The following is a 21911-nucleotide window of genomic DNA, read 5'->3' as shown; positions in this document are numbered from 1 at the left end:
AATATTGATTTCAGAACATTTAGTGAGCTCGTTCAACCTCCCTCATACTGTAACTTGTTTCTCTGCAGGATTGAAGAAACTTGGAGGTTGTGGCAGAAGTTCCTGGATGATTACAGCAGGTTTGAGGATTGGCTCAAGACCTCGGAAAAAACAGCAGCCCTGCCTAATTCCTCTGGAGTTCTCTATACCGTCGCTAAAGAGGAGCTCAAGAAGTTTGAGGTTTGCATATTTAACATTTATTCACACAACAAAGAGTAAAGGTCAGCCTCGGCTGCACAAGTTGCATGTGTTTATACAGTTAAAATACAGTGATAGATGTGAGAAGATCGAGACAGAAGTAAGAAGAGTGTCACATTGCAGAAACTCGTTTGCTCTGGTCTGCTCAGCTGCTGCTGTCTGTCACTGTGCACGTGCACATTCCTGCTAGCTGACTCGCCTGAGCCTTCGCCAACTGTCCTACTTGTGGCTGAACAGAGAATTCATTGTAGTAGAATTGTAAAATTTTAGGATTTTAATTAGATTTGACATGTAAGAGCCTAATTAGACATAATTTCACATTTTTTAAGGATTTTGATTCAAAGTTTATTTTTGAATCAAGTCTTTAGCCGACTGCAGCGACTTTCACTTTTCAGAGTTGTTATTTTCGATATATCATCTGAACTTAAACCATATATAACCATTATAACCATCTGTAATCTTTGTGTATTTGTGTAGTGTAATATATATCCGTTTTCCTCTGGACTTATGTGTGTTGCAGGCTTTCCAGCGTCAGGTGCAGGAGTTCCTGACCCAGCTAGAGCTCATCAACAAGCAGTATCGTCGTCTGGCCCGGGAAAACCGCACAGACTCCTCCTGCCGTCTCAGGGAAATGGTCCACGATGGGAACAGGCGATGGGACAACCTGCAGAAGAGGGTGGCTGCAGTCATACGCAGGCTAAAGGTAGCTTTCTTTGAGGACAGTGAGATTTTTGAAATCACCCTTGCCATTGAGCTTATTTCTTTTCTTTCTCTGGGCACTGGCTTTATTGAAAACAAATATACAAAATCTGAAATCATAAAGCATGGCTGTTGGTCTGTCACAGCACTTCATCAGCCAGAGGGAGGAGTTTGAGACTGCACGTGACAGCATCCTGGTGTGGCTGACTGAGATGGACCTACAGCTCACCAACATAGAGCACTTCTCCGAGTGTGACGTACAGGCCAAAATCAAACAGCTCAGGGTAAGACGATTTTTTGAGTGCATGGCAGCATACTATTGTCTTTTCTCTCTTGTTTGTTGAAATCACAATACTTGAGAACTGCTTTTGACAGGTCTAGTTAATTTTGGGTAAATTAAAAAAAAACAAAATGTGTTTCTCAACAGGCGTTTCAGCAGGAGATCTACCTGAACACGGGGAAGATCGAGCTGGTGTTCAGGCAGGGTGATGCTCTGATTGAGAAGAGTGAACCTCTGGATGCAGCTGTCATCGAGGAGGAGCTGGAGGAGCTGCAAAGATACTGTCAGGAGGTCTTCGGACGAGTGGACAGATACTACAAGAAACTCACACGACTCCCTGTAAGTAAAAATAAGAAAGCTAGCCTGCCGAATTTCTGAATATCATCTAACGACAATATTTAGGAGCAGGTTAAGAATTTTCTACCCCACATGCAGAAAGCTTTCAGGGCAGATTTGAGTCAAAGGGTACGCGGCAAACAGTCTGAATGAAAGTGCAAGCAGATGTGTTTTTGTGAAGCAAATTCTGATTAATGTGAAAAACATGTCCTATTGAAATGTCAGAAATGAAGCATGAACTCTCATTGCAGTGGCAACTTCCTTTGTTTTTAGTTTTCTTGTATTTACAAGTTGCACTTCTGCTTATTTCCAGGACCTGAAGATGTTAAAATAAACACATCTTCACACTCCTGACATGGTGTAAACATGCCGGACAAAGACACTGAGCATGATTATTAGGATGTCAACATTTCAATACACATGCTCACCTACCTAGTCCTTAGAAACTGCACTCTGTCATGTTTTAGTTTGAAATTGCAACATTAACTATATCTCTCGTCTCGCCTGTCTCACTCAGCTTGCAGACGATGAGCTCGACGGTTCAGACAGAGAGCTGGACATGGAGGATGGAGGAGACCTCTCTGAAATGCAGTGGAGCGACTCCTCTTTGCCCCGGACATCAGCGCGTCCAGCCTCGGGCACTGTGGCTCTCGTCCGGGCCGACCGCTCAGGCAGAGACACCCCGGCCAGCGTGGACTCCATCCCGTTAGAGTGGGACCACGACTACGATCTGAGCAGAGGCCTGGAGAGCCCCTCAGGACGAGGCAATGGGGAAAGAAGCCAAGGGCAAGAGGACGAGGATGAGTATATGAGGACGGCTGCCACAGCACTATCAGGTTGGTCTGATGGATGATTAGCTTGATTTAACATTTCCCAGAAATAAACAGTTTTGATGGACTTGCTTAAGTACATATATACACATATACATAGGATAGGATAGGACTTTAATAGAATAAATAGTTTAAAGTTTTGCAGTAACAGCATGGATGACATCACACATTTGTCCTGTCAGCAGAGGGGTGGATGTGAAAAATTAATAAAGATTCAATTATGTCAATTAAATTCAGTGTAATAAAAATAAATAAATATCTAGAAAGTACCATGTTTTTTTTTTTACAGCAGAGCAGCTTAACATGTGACATTTGTCTGCAGGCAAGAACACAACCTATAATATTTTTTATAAATAAGAAAAGCACAAAATGAGCTCACACGTAAACACTTGTCATTGGAATCACTACAAATTCATTGTTAAATAGTTAAAGACTTAATTCAATCGAAGACAGAGATCCCTCAGAGATCCCTCAGAGTCGTGTGTGCATTGTAAGTAGTGTCTGTTGTATGTCTCTTCCCAGATGTAGTTATCCCAGAGAGCCCAGAGGCCTATATAAAACTGACAGAGAAAACACTGAAATCATCCTCTGGTAGGAAACAGCACGAGTTAGAAGCGCATGCCGTCAACTAAATCACGTTTGTTTTTGTTTTTTAAACAGGCTGGATGTCCAACCATCTAGATAAATCTTTGTATAGTTGCATGCAGGCATGAGTTTTCACTCACTGAATAACCACCGCATTTTTAGTAGTGTGCGTCCACATTTGTGTCACATCTAATATCATAAAACTGAGCTCTTGTTTGCGATGGCTTGCCGGTATGTTGCGTTTCAGACTAATGCATGCCATTTCAGCCCCATTCAACACCACAAGCATGCTAATAAAGATTTGTGTTATTGAAACTTTTACTTCTCTGTTTATGTAGATCTGCTTGTGCTTTTTGTGCAGGTGAGCCAGGCCAGCTGGAGGCCAGTCTCAGGCAGCTGGACCAGGCTTTGGACGCAGGGCGGTATCACCTCCAGCAGAGAGAAGCCACTGCCAACCGGGTCAGCCCCGATGTGGACTCCACTTACATGGGCTACGTGAGTCTTCCTCGTGTTTGTTTGATGTCTTAAAGCAACATAAATGATGAATAGCAGCAGTAGTAGCTTCTTTCAGCTGCTCCCTTGTTTAAAGGGGGTCACAGCAGCAGATGGGTGTGCAGACTTTTGCACTGACACAAAGCCTCCCAGGGATTTGTGTTCCCTTCTGCTCTCAAAGCAGGGATCTTCTGCACATTAGGGAAATAGTTTAACCACTAGACTGACACAAACAATGAATGGTAAAAACTATAACATTGTCATATGAAGGTTTAGATCATACATTTGGATCTTAATGATAGATTAAATGCCCTAAAAAACCCAACTAAAGTCCAGTAGTGATGTAATAGTTAATCATGATCAGTGTTACTTTAAAATGGATTGCATCTTGCTACATGCAGGATTTTTATCCCCAATTCTCTTCTTATTCTTAAACAAAGGTTTTTAAAGCGTGATGTAAATGCAGTAAATGCCATGTGGCTCATGTTCTCCTCACAGATGCGTCTGATGGGAGAGTGTCGCAGCAGCATAGACGCAGTGAAGAGAGCAGAAGGAGAGCTGACCGAAGATGAGGATGAGATGCCGGGACTCACCAACCCTACCAACACAGACACACAGAGCGCCGGTCAGTAAACACAAACACACACATACACACTGCAGATACTGTGTGGGCTGTGGTTCCATCATTTGTTTTCCCTCCAGGTGTGATTGAGCGCTGGGAGCTGATCGAGGCTCAGTCTCTAAGTGAGAAGCACAAACACAAACAGAACCTGCAGCAGTGGCAGCAGCTGATCTCAGATCTGCAGACCTTGAGGGCTTGGCTCGGTCACTCGGAGGCTGAACTCAGCCAACTGCGAGGCCTCGATCTCAGCACTGACATACACACCATCCAGCAGAGAATCAAGAAGCTCAAGGTGGGTGCATGCAGAGTGCAGCGTTGCAGAAAGTCCAACAAATCTGCGGTTATTTAGTCACCTGTCAAACTTCCAGTGCAGTATGCTGACATTTTCCTCCTTCCCCAAACACTCACATTTAGGTATTTCCACTAGTTTTCGATTACTAGAAAGCAGCATGTCACTGTGCTATAAATACATCTTTCTCAGCTTCCTCTCTCTGATGCCTGGCTCATTGCTCCAGCACTCTATAATTAATCACCTCTCTTCCATACAGGAGCTGCAGAAGGGGATGGATGCTCACAAGGCAGAGGTCCTGTCCATCAACCTGAGCAGTGCTGACTTCCTCCAATCAGAGCCCGACTCTGAGGAGGCGTGGGAGCTGAGGGACAGGCTGAAGGAGATGAATTCGCGCTGGGACCGGCTCGGCGCCTCACTGGAGGACTGGAGGGAGGAGCTGCAGAGGGCACTGATGCAGTGCCAGGTATTAAAAGCACACACTAACTTTGGCAGCCCACTTTTAAGCTCTACAAATTTACAGCAGTAAAAATATCCGGTGCTACAGCGGTTGAGCAGGGAGCCACGTGTCTTAGAGCCAACTGCAGGAGCCTGGGTTCAATTCTGACCCGCTGCCTGTTCTGCCAATCTCTTTTCACCTGGAAGCCTATCGCTTCTTCAATGACCTATCCAACAAATTCAAGACTCCCCCCCCCCACATATATTCACTGTGTGTACAGTGAATATATAACACGCATATATTAAATATATTAAAAAATATATAAATACCAATTATCTTGTTATTGAAAAGTCTTTTATTTCCTCCTTTTGCGAAACTGGGCATGAGAGACAGCCTTAACAAAAACAACTGTTTATATTTGTCAGGAGTTCCATGAGATGAGTCACGGTCTGCTGCTATGGTTGGAGAACATTGACCGCAGGAGGAACGAGGTGGTTCCCATCCCCCAAAAAGCAAATCGCGAAACGTTACGAGCTCATCATAAAACACTTATGGTATGTCTCTCTTAAAACCGCCTCTGTGTGTAGTAGACTAACCTGGTGTGAGTTTCATACGACTGTTTTACCTTTTTACACTGATCAGTGTTACTTCACAAAGTGGGCACACGTGACTCCGTGCCTTGGTCGATTTGTTCAGACTTGTAGCACCTTTCGTGCAGATGCCCCCAAATTTTTTATATAACACAGTCAGAGGAGACAGAAAACTAGAAGTTGTCTGATTTTTTTTTAAATAACAAGTTGAGGATGCACAATAGGTCTTAATTTCTTCCTAATGTGTGGGTGACTCCTCTGTCCGCTTTATTGTTCTGCAGCAAATCAAGTGCGAACTGCTGGACTCGCAGCAGAAGGTGTCGTCCCTTCAGGAGCTGTCAGCTCAGCTGCTGGTCAACATTAAACCTCAGAGTCTGGCCCAGACCTCAGAGCGGACCCAGGCTCAGGGCAACGAGTGTCTGGAGGCCCAGGAGAAGGTTCACGTGATCTGGAACAGGCTAAGGCTGCTCCAGAGGGAGGTCAACTCAGATCTGGAGGGGCTGGAGAGGAGACTGGGGGCCATGGATGCAGAGCAGGTCAGATATATATTATTGCAAATATGCCTTGTACTTGTGACATTTGGAATGACAATAAAGTTGAATTCTATTCTATGATACTGAGTGCTCATTAGTTCTTTAGTGGCATTAGTTTGTTGTAGATCTGAACATCAGAGCGAATGTTGTTGTTTTGGTGTTTTCAGGATTGCTCGCCATTGCCTGTTAGCAGATCTACAGCACCTGGTTCAGATGTGACCAGCCAGACCCGCAAACGATTGGTAATGTCTCTCTTCATAATGTCCAGAAGGGAGAGGGCTGAGCTCACATTACCTTCCACTTGTTTCTTTTGCTCTGCTAACATGTTTGTGGAAGAAAATGTAGTTGACCCCTCCCACCTCCCTTTTTTTGAGATGTTTTTGCTGCCCCACATCATAATGATCTGCAAAAAAACTCACAAGAAAACCTGGCTTTTCGTTTCTGTAATTTTTAATTTATGTGTAAATACCTGAATATTAACTTTTATTGTAAATGACAGCTAAAACATTTAATCGTGTGAGGGTTTTTTTGGGCTTGACCTTTCTGGATTTAGTTTTGAGAAGCCAGATTTCTTGGTTCTAAAAGTCAATCACCGTCATTGATTATGCTGCTGCTCTTTGGTTATTGATGATGATTTCTCTAGCAATGTTATGGCTCTCTTTATGTTGTTTTTATTCTCATCTGAGGCTTTGTCTTTATTTGCCTTTGACTGAAACATTGTTTTCTTTCTTTTACCCCTCCCTGCTCATTATCTGGTTCAGCCCCGAGGCAAAAGTAGTCAGGCCCACCCAGGACACCCTGAGAGCAGCCCGCGCCACAGGTACCTCTCTCCTGGACTCTAGAAACTTGGGATGATGGTGGAACCAAACCTTTCCAACAAGCATGATTTTTATTAACTCAGTTAGGCACAATCACCTCGTCAAAGATGTGGCAGATTTATCATATTATTTCGATTGCAGCGTTTGTGATCCGCTGCTTTGAGGTTTAAACCCGGCGTTCCATGATCTTCCCTTATTCTCGAGACCATGTTGTCGGCTCTTAAACGAGAGGGGAATCGCCTCCATCAGGCCGCTCCCCTTCTCCTTTAAATGGTTTTTTTCACTGCTTCTCTTTGCCCTGCTGCTTTTTGAATGGCATCATGAAGTATTGCCTTCACACATTTTGCTTCTTCTGACTTTGTAGTACGCTCCTCGCCCACTAGATGGCACTCTCTGAGCCCCACTGTCCCCACCTACCCACCCACACCCCAGCGGTCATGCCTTTAGCTCTGTTTTTCTTTTTTGTTTTCCTTCCTCTTTCATTCCCTTCATAGTTTTCCAACAGGATATGATGCATTAACTCCTGGTCTTCCTTCCACGTTAACTCCCATTTTCTCCTCCGTTTCCTTTCCAGACCTCTTTAAACCCACCCCCTTTACACCACATAGTCTCCTAAACTCCTGAACTAATCTTCCCATGAGGGTTGTAGAGAAACTAAATGTGCTTTTTCCCCTCACAGTTTCTTTATGTTGTACATTTGAGATTTTCCAAGTAGAAATTCAGCAGAGGAGAAGGCATTGCCTGGCCAAATAATTTGAAGCACACATGCGCAGCGTGCACATGCCTACTCACAGCTGCATCACTGTACGATGGAGGTCAATGAAACTGGGATGTCAGCTTGTCTGACCCTCTGTCTCCATGATGACGGGTCACAGTAAGAACATGCTGTTCTTCCCTTAGAGTTTTTGCTCTGTCAGTGGAAATCTCCAGAGAGGCTTTTGGTATTTCTCCTGCTTCTGTTTGAAAAGATATGTGGCATTGAACTTCCACATAGTGAGCTCTGAAGCCAGAATCCCCCCCCCCAAAAAAGCAAAACACACACATACACACAGTGATACGGTGAGACGCAGTCCATTATCTGTGAATGCTGTCTTACACGTGCAAGTGAGTGCCTGTTTTGTGTGTTTGCAAATTTCTACATGAGTGTGACTCTTTTTGTATCCTTTCTTATTTTTCCGTTCAACATAATTTTGTTTTCATGCTCTAAATGTCAGATTTACAAACTATAAAATGTAAAAAACCAGTGAAAAATGCCCGCCACAGTTCCCCCGATGTCTTGTTTTCTCTAAAAGCCTTTCAGCTAGCAACTAAAAGCTAAAAATCGACACGAGTAGAGTGTTTGACAGATGAAAAGCTTAACGAGACAATTTCCTACCATTCAGATCCTTTCCAGGCATTTTAAATGAATCTGCAATATTATTCATTAATTCATAGTCTCATGAAGTCGGAGCATTTTTCACTATAAAGCAGTTTTAGCACAAATTTAAAAAAAACAAAAAAAAACAACAACTAGTGATCTGAGCCCCACTCTCTGCAGTGTTTAATTTTTGTCTGGGTCTTCCTGCAGCCGGAGCAGATCACCAGGCGCCGCTGGCTGCGTTTCCTCCCGTTCTGACCTCTCAGACGTCACTTCATCAGCTTCCTCCTCCTCCTCAAAGGATAAGTCCTTCCTGCTGCGGGTCCTCAGGGCAGCGCTCCCCGTCCACTTGCTCCTCCTGCTCCTCATCGGCCTGGCCTGTCTGGTTCCCATGACGGAGGAGGACTACAGCTGCCACCACGCCAACAACTTCGCTCGCTCCTTCCATCCCATGCTGCGCTACACCAACGGACCTCCACCCATATGAGGAGCAGCTGATTTTTGTATTTATTTTTTTTAAATCTACCTACTGCTTTGCCAAGGACTCCACTGACTCATGTGAATGTTTCCTATTCACCCTGTGCCCTAAAGGAACAAACTCTTCCCCCTTGCTGGGGATGTATTATGAAGTATTTCAGAGGTGACATGAAGACTGCTGTCACAAAACATTGCACACCCACCCACTCACCTGAGTCACCTCAACCCTTTAAAAAAACAAACAAACAACAAAAACACTCTGGATACCCCCCCCCCCCCCCCCAGAAAAAAAAAGAGAAAAAATTCATGTCGTTTTAACTTAAATAAGTATTTTATTTTTAAGGTTTCTGGAGAAACCTGCGAAATCGTTGAAAAACAAAGCACTATTTATATACTGTATGTTGGGAGCCAAAGTCGACTGTGCATTTTTGTCCATTATATCAAGTGCTGCTACTATTTATTTAGTGTTCAATCTGTTACTAGATTGTTAGCATTGATTAAGCTGAAGCCCCACTGTGAGTGGGGGGGATATTGTAAATTTTAAGAGCAGGCCTGCCGTCAGAGTAGCAGATTATTTACAGCCTTGGGTCTGAAGAGATTAGTTTCAGACTCACCTTTGAACATCGACTGAGGAAAAAAAAGACCAAAACCGCACAGAATCAGGTCAGCAGAAGTATTTTTCCCCAGGATGACTCGTTTCAGAAGGACCTGCCTGTCAATTTGGAAATGAAGTCTAAAACCTGCACGTAAAGCACTGACACGAGCACTGTCTGAAGGTACTGCACTGATGCCCTCCAGCCAAGATGGCAGACTTCTTTCTCCAAAAGCCAAGGCTTGTACTTTTTTCTTTTTTTTTTTAAATTTTAGTATTTTATCAACTGGGACAAAAATGAAAAAAAAAAAAAAGAGGATGAGCTCTCATTTGTATATCATTGTTTGAAATGCCTTTGAGTACAGGCAGTTATTTTTTTATCTTTCAGTTTGAGCATGCACTTGAAAGTCTCTCGCTTTTACGAAGGCCAAACAATCACTAGTAGTTTTAGTAGACGGCTGTGACATGAAATAGTGTGCTTTGTAATAACTGCGATTATTATTCTGCGGTGATGAGACATCTGAATCTGTTTAAAAAAAAATTAAATATGAAAATGGTTATTTATGTATGTACAGTTTGCTAATGCCAACTTCATGGAGAATACCCTCTTTGCAAGTAATAAAACATGAAATATTTACTTCTGTGGATTTTGATTTGGAGAAAATCGAGTCAGGAGAAAGGCGGTGATGAACAATGCTTGTTGTTTTTATTTGTATGCACAGTAAACAAACGACAGTCAAGGCAGGTTTGGCTGGATTTACACTTCCAAATCTGATGTTTTGATCCTGTGTGGAGGCTTTCCACACGTCTCTCAAATGACACAAATCTGCAGCTGCCTCTTTTTTTAATGCTTCTCCCGTGGCAACATAAATTATAATTGCCTGCAGTTTCCACTCATCACAGGTTGCAGGTAATTTCATGTTTGGGCTGGCAGCATTTTGCATTGAAAGCACGCAGAATAGCAGCCAGACTCGTATCTATCACTACAGAAGCTGTGTTTTGATCCCAGATTCAGTTGCTTTATTTTTTTTTTTTTTTTTTTTTCTGGAGTCAGCTTGGCTCCTGTGTTAAAGTACTTATTTTTTGCATCAACAAACTAAAGGCTGGGTAAAAACATTTAATGTCCCCCAAATGCAACTGGATTAATAAAACAATTAGTTAAAAACGCAACTAGCAAACCATCAGTTGAGCAAAAGGTGTCAAATACGGACTCATCCCTGCTTCCCAAGTGTGACTGTGTGCAATTAATCAGATGCCGTGTGACTGCAAACAAAATTAAGAGAAAGGTACACCTAGTGAGCAGAGTGCTGTGTGCATCGGCTTTATTAACGTAGAGAGAAAAAGAGGAAGGAAGGAAGCAGGCAGAGCCGGGGCCTCATACACTGAAACAGCCAATGATGGTGCAAACAAGAAGTCACTAAAACCTCATTTGAAAAATCGTATCTCATTGTGTTTAAAAAAAAAAATGTGTTGACCTGAGTTCCAGGGCATCCAAGACATTTTTACACTAATCTACAGTGTACACAAGTATTATATATATTTGGCTTCCAAGGAGCCAAACCTCCTTGTAATTTCAGTTTTCTGACCTTTCTGAAGGTCTTTCGGTTTTTCTTTGGACATTGGTTCTTTCACACCATATTTTTTTCTTTAACACTAACCCATAAATCAATTAAGCATAAAAAAAGGCACCTAACTCAAGAGATGGACCAGTGCAGACAATTTAGCAAAGCAGCACTTTTAAACTCCCCTGAGCTTTGTTGCTAGCATCCTGTTGCAAAGATTTAATCATCATTTGTTCCCATTTCTTTTGCCAAATATATCAAAAATACCAAGAATACCACAGTTTGGCAGGCAGACAATAGTATTTTGGCAACAACAAGGTGATTCCGAAAGAGCTATTTCCCAAAAACGTATCCCAGCGTATCCCAACAGGGTTTGCAAAATTCCGGAAACTTAAAAGCTGGAGGACAAAAGAAGAAGTAATATTTCTGATTAGCAGATGAACAGTAAGGGAAAGTGAAGTCCTTCTGATAAAAGAGCTGATAAACCCAAACTTTAAACTTTTGGTTCAATTCATTTTAAATATGTGCAGAGAAGGTCAGGAGAGAGGAACAACAGAGAGTGTGAGTGGACGTTCTGTCAGGGTTTTGGGGCTGCATTTCAGCCAGTGGGGTTGGAGATCTTCTCAAAATTGAAGGAATTGTGAATGCACAAAAGTAGCATAAGGGATTGATACTATCTGGAAAGCGTCTCTCCCTGAGCCCGGACCTTAATTATCAAAACAGTGTGGGGTCGTCTTCATAGACAAGAGAACAAAAAGCAGCCAACATTCAAAGAAGAGTTTTGAATGTCCTTTAATGAGCCTAGAGAACTATTCCTGAAGACTACTTAAAGAAATCACAAGAAAGTTTGCCTAAGCCAGTTAAGGCTGCTTTAAAAAATAAACGTGGTTAGAGCAAATCTTGACTTTCAAGCTCATTACATCTGTACAAACTCTGTTTTTACCTTATATACTGTATTTTTATGCTTGTTTTCACAGGTTCCAACAAATCCCTGCATCTATTTCTCATTTTCCTAGAAAAATAAAAACAAACGAGGGTCGAATCAAGACTTTTGCACAGTGCAACCAATATGTAACGTATATTGGTATACTCTATGCAGTCCAAAATGTGCATTTAATCTGATGCAAGATTTTAAGCCTAAAACATTGAGTGGCATGTTGTAGCAAATTATTCAGAGGCTAAACAACCCCCAGGCTGACTGCACTGTTGCAGCTAATCTAAAGTTGGCAAGCTGGCTGTTAAATTTGTCCTCACTGTGTGTTGAAACCATTTCAGGCTGTTAGTCAGACCCAAAAACAGTTTGAATACGTGACCTCAGGAATTTGTAAGCCAACTAAAAGAGAAAAAAAATCTGATAAACTTCCTTTTAGGTGTTTCATTTCTTCAGCTGCATCAAATTCTGCAATTTAAACAGAAATTAGGTTGACATATATTCATTTTGGAGACTTCCTTTTTAACACCGTTATTACCTGTTTCAGCGTGTAGTCTCTCTGCTAACCACACACGTGCACAGTGAACACGGACGGCCACATAAGAGAGTAAGGAAAAAGGATTTGACGTAGGTTAGCACAGAGAACAATCCTCCTGTACACAGACGTTACCCAACAAACAGCCAACTGATATTTAGGACTCGATCGCACAATTTCTGCCAACTTAAAATTCAACAGATACATCCTCTCCCACTCCTCACTTCAAAATTGCCATCACTAAAATATTTTTTCTCAGATATATCTGAGAGAAAATTGGGTGCGCTCACCCACATTACCTGATATCTATTTTTTAACAATACCGGCATCTAAGCACAACGAATTCCACGTTCATTTGAACTAGTTTTACCATCATTTCCTGCGTAATTCTTTCTCTTTTATTTCCTTTAAATGAAAAAATAATGCCCATCAGCCTCTTAAATCACAGAGGAAGTGCACTTTGGTCGAGGCGAATAAACAGAAAGATTAGCTGCTCATTGTTTGAAATCACCATAGCTAACAGAGCACCACATTAAACATCTGCTGTTTTGGAAATGATAAGCGGTACTGGAAAGCTGATTGAAAATCACAGGTATCATTAAAGGCAGTGTACAAGGCTGACAGCACTGAAATTCAGACTGCTGTGCAATTCCAATGAGAAGGTTCTCACTAAACAGCTATAAAAATCACCTCATTTATAAATATTCTCTCATGCAAACTCGACTATAACCACCATCTTTAATTCACCAACCCCTTTTTTTTTAAATTCTCTGCACAAACCATCCATAAAAATGACTTTAAACCTTCATAGGATGCGGGTGCAGTCGGAATGGGACCCCCTGTACTGCAGGACACCTGGACCTGTGGGCGCTCTGCTCAGGTTCTCACGCCTCGGGCTCTCGTGGTTGCCTTGAGGTCCTGAACTGGAACCAGCCGAGGAGGTGCCTTCATCATCGCCACCACCCCCGCCGCTGCTGCTGGTGCTGCTGGTGTTGGGAGAGTCTCTGTCACCCTGGGACCAGGACTGAGATGGTTTGACTGGGCGATGGATGCGTTGAGCATCCAGCATCTCCAGCAGCAGGTCATACAGAGGCACTTTGTTCTTACACTTCATGCTGTAGAGGTGCTCCATGCCTTTGTTGCTGCAGGGAGTGTAACCAAAGAGAGATGGTGACCTCACCTGCTTTCTAACACTGCATTCTGCAACCTAGAGTCTCTGTTAGATTTTACAATGTGTTTAAAACCTTCCTCACACTGTTACCGTCATCACATTAGGGCGACTGAAACTAGAAATTTTCTCACAGTGTTTTGAGTTCTACCTCATGTGCCTGATGTGGGAGAGCAGCAGGAGCAGCTGGGCCTGTCTTCTTGACTGGTGCTGAGCCGAGCACCCCAATTGGCTGATATGAAATATGAGCGCATCGGTAATGGTGTCCAGCATGTGTTGCACTGCCGCGCTGTCGTGAAGGGGCTCCATTGTGCCAGTGCAGAAAGAAAAGGCACCTAAGAGACCAAGACATCATCAGCTCACTGCCAACTTTCTGTCTAAAGCTCGTTTTTTCTCTTGAACTAATCTTTTCAAACATGTTTTTCTTGCAATATTCACAAAAAAACACAAAAGTTTAAATAAGGATGTCACTGTAAGCTTAAATGCCCCGTTTTAGAGGTTTCGTTTTTTCTACTGTTCATTCCGTATGATGTCATCAGTGAGACAAGATATTTCTGGTCATCTCAGGCACACAGCTTTGTTTGTCTTTATCTTACAATATAAAGCACCTTAAAAGGCAACTGTTGTTGTGATTTGGCTTGATATAAATAAAACTGAATTGAAAGATAATTGCTGTGTTACCACAAACAGATTGCATATCATCGCCGACTCAACCCCATTCGGTAGCAAACTGATAGCAGACTGACTGCGTGTTGTTGAGGTTTTATTGCCGCCTTAAAAGCGACACGTCAACATCTACGAGTGGTCCAGGATCTGGACCCCAACCATTTCAAAGCCGACAAAATCATGACATCATTGCACGCCGCCACAATAATTTTGGTTACTGTGCTGCAGTCTTCATCCGCTGTTTTCCCCAGTGTGCCTGCAGCATTAAAGGAAGGTGCGCTAAAACAGCTCGTTTCAGATCAAGGCGTGGCTCCTCTAGTTGAGTCCGAGAAGAAAATTATGGAGCTTCCTTAACAATACTCAGCTTTCTTACAATGAAGAAACGTCTAAATTTTTATTTGAAAAAGGATCTGATCCACATGCTTAAGATGACGCACGGCAATCTCAGTAATCTAAAGTTCATCCCGCTCCAGCAGCTGAGCCAGTAGTGTCATTTCACTGGTATTTCAGACTTCTCTTATAGAATACCTCAATCTCCGGGGCAAACACAGCCCTCTGTGCTGTCTCATGTTGTCATGGGAACAGCTATTGGTTATTGACGGTACAGATCTCTCCAGAACGCTCTGTTCGCCTAATCTGTCTGCGCAGCACTGAGAGCTTTACCTCTGTGGGTGTAGTTTGACACTGTTCAATATTTACTCTCAGGAGCAGATACACAAACCTTTGGTGTGGCGTTCTTGTGAACAAAACGGAGTGGATATTAGAAAATAAATAAATAAATGAACTAGGGAGCGGATCCTTTTATTTGTGAAGTGTCCTTCGATGTTTTCAGGTATCAGTTTGGTCTCTCTCTCTCTTTGAAATGCTTTCACAAGGAGGTCACGTTAACACGGTGTCTTACCAGAGTTTAGCAAAATGATAGCTTTGAGACAGACAAACTCCTCAGGTTTGAGCTTGAGCATCCGGAAGCGGGACGCTGTGGCCAGCAGCATGTCGAAGATCTCGGCCATGCCCTCGACGCATGTGCCTTCAGTCCTGGACAGCAGAATGAATTAATGTGTCATGCAGGAAGAAAAACAATATCAAGATCACACAAGTTACCCAAAAAGTCACATTTTAACAAAAGCAGATCACCGCTTTAGTGCAGAAGGAGAAGAGCACCATCAAACTATCAAACAAGCAACCAGATAAACAACTAATGGACTGAATGGCTGCAAGGCTCCATTTGTCCACACAGTTGAAAGGTGATGGAAAGATGGATAATGTGGCTGGAGTGCAAGTTAAAGTTGGATGGCACAGAGCTGAGGGAATTTGCCAACCCTGGTCCAACAGCATTTTAGTCATCAAGTCCAATTGGAGAGGACACTCATACAGGGACCAGGTTTTAGAGATAATACTCTCTAATACACTTTTGAATCAAATGGGACCATCAGGCACATCAGAGGGTAAAAGCTCTGTCTGCCCGCAAGTCTCCCTCATCCCTCGATCTGTCTCTGCCTCTCTCTTTTTCTCTGAGGTAGATACTGTGCTTTGGCCAGCTTGTTTACTCTTAACATGGCGGGAAATGGAGGGAACAGGCTGTGCCTGCAAAGCAGAAAACAGCCGTGTCTCCCCCGTATCTCTATTTTCTCGTCCTCTCTGTTCATCATTTAGCTCTATCTCTCTCTCACTGTCATCTCTCACTCCATCTTTCTTCATTTTCCATCATTCCTTGTATTGAGGGTTTGATTAAATCTCTTTCCTGGCTGCAAGCTCAGCACTGTAATGATGACGGGGTATTTCAGGTAGGAAAGAGGCTGCTCTCCTCTCCATGGGGAACATGTAATTAGTCTTTCACCGTGTGACAGACATGTTGGGATGGCACAATGCCTGGCAAAGTGTGAAATGGAAAATTTACAATGCTGATGTATCACCCTTAAGATGTGTCTGAGATAGAGAAAGAAAGAGAAATAGGTTGGAATAGCAGATGAGAAAGGATACCAAGGTGAAAATTAGGGAAGTATCCCTCGCTACCTGTCCAGGATGAGGTCCTGTGCGAAGATGAGTTTGCCAGGACAGTGGATGGACCTCCAAATGAGCCCGATCATCAGCACCTCCAGCCACGAGCTCTCCAGCAGCAGCACCTGATCGTGAAGAGACAGCTGCAGAAAACCTAGAAACACAAAATACAAAGCACGTCGTGATGATAATTTTTGATGCCATGCAGGCAATCTCAACCACACCCAGCAGATTTAACAATTCTGAGCATTTGAAGCATCCGTCCTGAAACAAAATAAGGCCTTTAGCCAGAAGACTCACAGATAAAAGCAAAATAAAAATCTTCACTACAAATATTAGCCATTAGTAGTTTCAGCCATTATTCTGTACTCAGAAATTAAAAACAAAAAAAGTAGATAAGTCTACTCAGAATATCTGTGCTTTTTAACCAGGACAAGTAATAGAATATTAATGTCTCCTGCTCACCTTCAACCCACTCAAAAATGACTAAAACATCCACACTCTTGTTTTAAGCCACAGAAAATCTACTTGAATATATCATCTGCAATCTCTGCTCACAAAAGAAGCTTTATTGCTGGCAATCAGCTGGGTTAAATTCATATATAATTACAGCCAATCTCCCCCATTGTGCCCCCTGTACAATGTTTGGAACCTCTTGCAATTAAAGTTGGGTATCTTTGGGCTTTTAGTGACACACAAGGTTGTAATGCCTCAAAATCTGGGTTTTAAACCTCCCTGCCAGGTTTGTGTGTGTGTGAGAGCACATGTAAAAAGGGTGATGTGTCTTATACTGCATTTAGGCTCTATGGGGTGCCTGCAGATTGACCAAACAATCCTCTCAAAGGTGATGACTGTAACTACTATTTCTGTAATGGCTCTGTATTCGTGTGGGGGGCTTATGTGTACTTTTACTACAGAGGTCTCCCATCTCTTCGCTGTTTCCTAAGAAGTCAAATTGACAACAACACACACACGACTGCAACTTCACACATTACGTCTGTGCACGATTAAGGGATTTTTTTCCAAGATTTTTTATTAGATGTCACGATGCTCCAAAGAAATGGCGCACATAATTTGCATGTGACCTCACATTTATGCACATGTTGTAGACTGATGCGCTATAACTATTTAACAATAAACAATAGGATACTGTAGCACTTGCATGATTACTGGAAACATTTTATTAAAATAGATCGTAAAGGCATCACTTTGCCATACACATACAACTAAACCTGATCATTTTATGTGTGGTCATTTGTCATTTTGTGATGTAAGCCACAGTTTCAGGGCCTGTTAGACATTTAATCTATAAATTATTACAGTGCTGTAATATTTTTTCTTCGTCTTACAGAGAGGATTTTTGTTGATGAACATCACCAGATCCTTGGAATATCCTAAAGAGTCAAAGAAGACTTCAGGCTAAGATGTATCTGGTAAACTAACACAGCCATTCTATGAACACCCTCTGGATACTGTCTATTGCTGCTCTTGTCTTAATGTTTAATTGTTGCTTCTTTAAATTCTTCTTTGCTATACTTTAGATTAATTCCTACCTGGAAGCTTCTTGGCCCATGCGATCATGTGAACCAGCTCCTTGTCGGCCATGCTGGTGAGTAGGGTCATCATGGTGACCTCCGTGTAGGGTTGGTTCATCTTCTGACGAGAGCACAGGGTTGGAGGCTCAGCACCCTGGAGCAGGAGGAGCACCTGGATGACAATCAAAATTTCCCCCTAAATCAATAAAACCTGATAGTGGACTTTCATAAAAACCTGCTGTAGATGCTCACTATTTCCTCACCTGATCAGGAGGTATGCTATTTAAAGAGGATCTTCCTCCTCCACCACTTGTACTGCTGCTGCTCGTTGCATGCTTCCTTCCATCATGAGGGGGCGCCTTTGTGTGTGGCAGGTCTTTGGCTGGTTTGTCTCTGTCGCAGGCCCGTCGTTTTTCACGCCGCAAAACACGTCCGCGGTCCTTACGCATACCTTGAGGACAGACCAAGGATGAAATAACATCATGATACAAAAAAAGAGGGAAAAAACAAACAAGTAGTCACGGGTGTGTAGATAAATCACTTCACTCTTTCCCCCACATTGTTCAAAAATAACTTCATGTTTTGCCACGTCTTACCACAGATGCGCAGATTCTTTTGGACTACTGAGTGATTCAGGAAGTATGAAAACAAAAATGTGACTGAGCAGTTGTACTCCTTAAGAGGAAATCTCTTCAAGGTCATGTTAAAGTTAGTCTCAAGCTTATCTGGATCCAACAGCAGCCTCATGTTTGTGCCAAGTTTTTCCACAGCAAGACAATCAGTTTTTAAATTTATAAAGAAGAGTGTAATTTTTGTTAAAAAAAATTATTAATAGAATTTCTTTACACGATTTTACAAAAAATTAAAACGTGCAAAAGGTGGAGAATCTTTCTTCTGCTGGTGTTCACCCTCACCTCCTTTCATCATGCCCACTTCGTAGCACTTCCTAAGACGGCAAGCCTGGCAGCTCTTCCTCCGATTCTTGTCAATGGTGCACTGATTTGTCGCTGGGCACATATAGTCATTGTGACCTGAGATGAAAGAAAATCTATTACTTTCAGCTACCCACTTCAGTGTGCAGTTCAGATTTAGGTTATTTAGTAGCCAGGTGCACTCTATTCCCCATTCTAAATGAATCTGAGATGGAGCAAATTAAAACGTGGCATCTTGGCTTTGTCATTGCCATGGAGACAATTGGTTTCTTCTTGAGCGCTCTTTCATTGCACGACTTTGCATCAATGCACAAACCGCATCAAATCATAAACATGACGCAGACACCAAGCACACTGAGTTTTGGTTTGCACACATAGGGGCAACAGCACAAAGAGTTTGGAAAACAGTTGATGTCTCACAAATGAAAATAAATAAATGGACTGAAACCTAAATTGTCTCTCAGTTTCACAATGTCCACTTTCTGACATGCGTCCTCCCTCCGTCTCCTCCTTTAACCCAACAGTATTCAACTCCAATTAGGCTGCTTATTTTTCTGTAAACATTACAGGTCGTTCACTTCTGTAAAATGAGCCAACAACATCCAAACTTCCTGTCAGGAATGTTCTTTAGATTTCCCCATGTCATAAATTAACCCATATTTAATGTCTTTGGCTGAAGGACAGGACACTATGTCTTTTCTGCTTGATAGCACTCAAAGTTAAGAAGCCAATTACTTTAGTGCACTGTGTTCTTCAATACTGTTATTTTCTATGACAGACACAATAAAGCCCATGATTTAGACAGTTTCCTAATTTAATCAACTGTAGTTGATCTGTAGTGTTTCACAAAATATAGCGCAATCCTTTTATATCTACTGATGACAAACAGATAAAGCAGACAGACTACCTACCCTGGATGCTCCTCTTGAAGAAGGCCTTGCAGCCCTCACAAGACCACACCCCATAGTGGTATCCAGACGCGTAGTCACTGCACACAGCGCAGAAACGCGTCTCTTTGGTCATTTCAAACCCCCCAGCTCCAGCTCCCAACTCGCCCACGCCGTATGCCTCATCACGGGTACCACACTGGTCGTCTCTGGGAACCGGCTGATGGCTGGACCTGCAACACGCCATGAATTTTAATTTGGTAATTTCTTTTGTTTTCATAAAGATAAAGCTCAGTTGCAGAGTTAATCAAATAATACATCTGGATATTTTTGCCAAAAAATGGAACATTTTCTTTTCCCTGAAAATGTTAGGCAAGTCATTTAGTGATTAATCAAATCTTATCAGAACGACTTTAATACGACAGCAGCTGACAGGAGGAGCGGAGTTTTATTTTTCACCTGAGGCAGGAAACAAACTGTGTGTGTGCGCGTCTGTTGTTCTTACGTATTGTTCCCTTTTCAAGGTCCTTAACAAAGTCCTTAATCTCTGGAATTAGAGACCAGGACAAAGCTTGATCCTTTCCTCAGAGATAATAGTTATGTTTTGTATAAAGCAAGAGAATAAAAACAATGTGGTTATATAATTGTTCTGTCATAACGGCATTTACAGGACCCAACTGAATGTCACTGCCATAATTCACTAATTACAAATTCTGAATTTAGTTTTCCAGTAATATTTTGTTCTACTGTCCCCTGGTAGAACACACCAATTAAATAAATAAATGCCAGAAAACACCGGGCTTAATTCTTTTCTTTATGGTATAGTCACCTAAAATTTATAATGAAGACATGATAGAGGCAGCTACAGCTGTCGCAATGAAGCAGCATACCTGATGAACTGGTTTTGACTGTACTTATCATGTTACGCTTGCATAATCACCAAACTTTTGCACAAACACAACTGCCAAACAATCAAAACCAAGCCCTGGATGTGCCATTGCCAGACAAATAATTAAATGTGTCAGAAGGGGGTAATAATTCCATTCACTTTTTTCCTGTCACTTTTCTCCACCAGAAAAAAAAACTGCATTTCCTCACCTGTAGACGGGTGTTGAAGTGGTTTCCAGATAGTGGTGGCTGGGCGGGTGCATAAAGGGGCTCAGCCGTGGGCTGGAGGGCACAAACACAAGTGGACTGGTTGTCCCACTGCCCAGGGACTGAAGACTGCCATCGGACGGTGGTCCGTGAGCGTCCAGAGGAGCCGAGTAGCAGCCAGTGGTGGAGTGGCTGTAAAGAGGAGTCGGGGCAGGGGTGGGGGCGGCATAGTCATAAGACCCTTCCAGGAAGTCCACAGTGGCTACCCCTCCAGACCCCCGGCTCTCTTCGGGGTACATGTCGTAGAGGGGGGCACGCAGCGATGGCGAGACGCGAGTTGGAGAGTGGGGCTCCAGCTCTGAGGAGGCTGGGCTGTCCCTGGGTCTGAGTACTGGTCCGCACGGCTGTCTGCTCTGCGCTGGGCTCTGCCTGAGCAACATCACAGCACAACAGCAGTGATAAGCAACATGATTTAGACTGGCTCTCCCATTTGTTGGGAGGGGGAGTGGAGAGGAGTGTTGCTCTCCCTCTCTTTATTTTTTCCCCCTCACTTGCTCTCTGGGTCTCTTCTCTCCAACAAAGCTTGTCAGACAACTTGAAAGCTCCACTGTTATTCAGCTTTTTTGTGTCTGCCTTCAGCTTCTGGTCACTAAGCTCCAAAAGAACAAAATAAAAAGAGTTTTAAACAACTCTTCCTGTATTTTATTTATTTTTTGTCAGCAAAGCACCTCCTTCTTTTCTAATACATCTTCACCAAAGTGTGAGAGGGAGAAAGGCTGGTGGGACAGAGGGAGAAAAAATAGTCATTCACAAACAACTCGTGTCTTCTCATGCGTGCCACAGTTCCCACTCGTCATTTGTGTAATATGGAAGAATTGTCACTGGTTGCACCTGTTTTGCTGAGAAAAGTTGACTGCTTATTCATTATTTGCTCAGCCGATAGCAGCACAGGACAGATGTGATGTACTGCCAGTCTATTTGCAGTGAGATTTAAAGAAATCACTGTGGACAGTTTACAACAACAACAGCAGAGGCTGAAAGAAAACCACAATCTACCATTACTACTACTATACTACTACTCACCACTTACAAACGAAGCATCCTCCTATGTGCTGTACAATGTACTGGCTCTGCTTGCCTCACAGGCATTTAGTTGAGCTCATTGGACACAATGGGAACAGTGGAAAGGTTTGAAAAAAAGGATAAACAAATTAAAGATACAGCCAAATCGATAACTGTGGTGCGTTTAAGTGCCAGGTCACCATAACACAGCAAACAAAGCAGGAGGTCAAATCTCTTTCTGACAGCGAGTAATTACACAATCAATCCCCAATGAAGAGATTGATAATCATTTTTATGCTTCACATTTATTTCTTCTCGTTAAAAATTGCAATAAATCTGAGAGAAATTTTAAAAGATACCTTCT

General features: G+C 42.6%; 2 protein-coding genes across 8 annotated transcripts in view; one reads left to right on the top strand and one right to left on the bottom strand.

Moving 5' to 3' along the window:
• The window catches only part of syne1a (spectrin repeat containing, nuclear envelope 1a), a 132468-nt gene extending 123607 nt beyond the window's left edge, over positions 1–8861 (top strand). For 6 of the 7 annotated variants that reach the window (XM_076873894.1, XM_076873896.1, XM_023155438.3 and 3 more), the window contains 15 exons: positions 69–219; positions 758–940; positions 1083–1220; positions 1364–1555; positions 2070–2388; positions 2905–2973; positions 3329–3462; positions 3958–4084; positions 4162–4373; positions 4630–4836; positions 5235–5363; positions 5681–5935; positions 6100–6174; positions 6694–6752; positions 8318–8861. In XM_076873894.1, the coding sequence (XP_076730009.1) occupies positions 69–219; positions 758–940; positions 1083–1220; positions 1364–1555; positions 2070–2388; positions 2905–2973; positions 3329–3462; positions 3958–4084; positions 4162–4373; positions 4630–4836; positions 5235–5363; positions 5681–5935; positions 6100–6174; positions 6694–6752; positions 8318–8594 (2527 nt within the window). In that variant the 3' untranslated portion in view covers positions 8595–8861. The remainder of the gene's footprint in view (positions 1–68; positions 220–757; positions 941–1082; positions 1221–1363; positions 1556–2069; positions 2389–2904; positions 2974–3328; positions 3463–3957; positions 4085–4161; positions 4374–4629; positions 4837–5234; positions 5364–5680; positions 5936–6099; positions 6175–6693; positions 6753–8317) is intronic. The other variant, XM_076873895.1, reaches the window with a different exon arrangement.
• A 999-nt stretch (positions 8862–9860) lies between these two features.
• Positions 9861–21583, bottom strand: esr1 (estrogen receptor 1). The gene is given in 11 exon segments (XM_012916545.5): positions 9861–13046; positions 13049–13346; positions 13524–13707; positions 14940–15073; positions 16052–16190; positions 17590–17743; positions 17835–18022; positions 18486–18602; positions 19415–19623; positions 20489–20914; positions 21569–21583. Coding segments are annotated over 10 exon segments (1764 nt in total). The 5' UTR covers positions 20785–20914; positions 21569–21583; the 3' UTR covers positions 9861–13001.
• Positions 21584–21911: the final 328 nt, after the last annotated feature.

Source organism: Maylandia zebra, linkage group LG15 (assembly GCF_041146795.1).
Source record: "Maylandia zebra isolate NMK-2024a linkage group LG15, Mzebra_GT3a, whole genome shotgun sequence".
NCBI lineage: Eukaryota > Metazoa > Chordata > Actinopteri > Cichliformes > Cichlidae > Maylandia > Maylandia zebra.
This window is presented reverse-complemented; position numbering and strand designations above follow the sequence as displayed.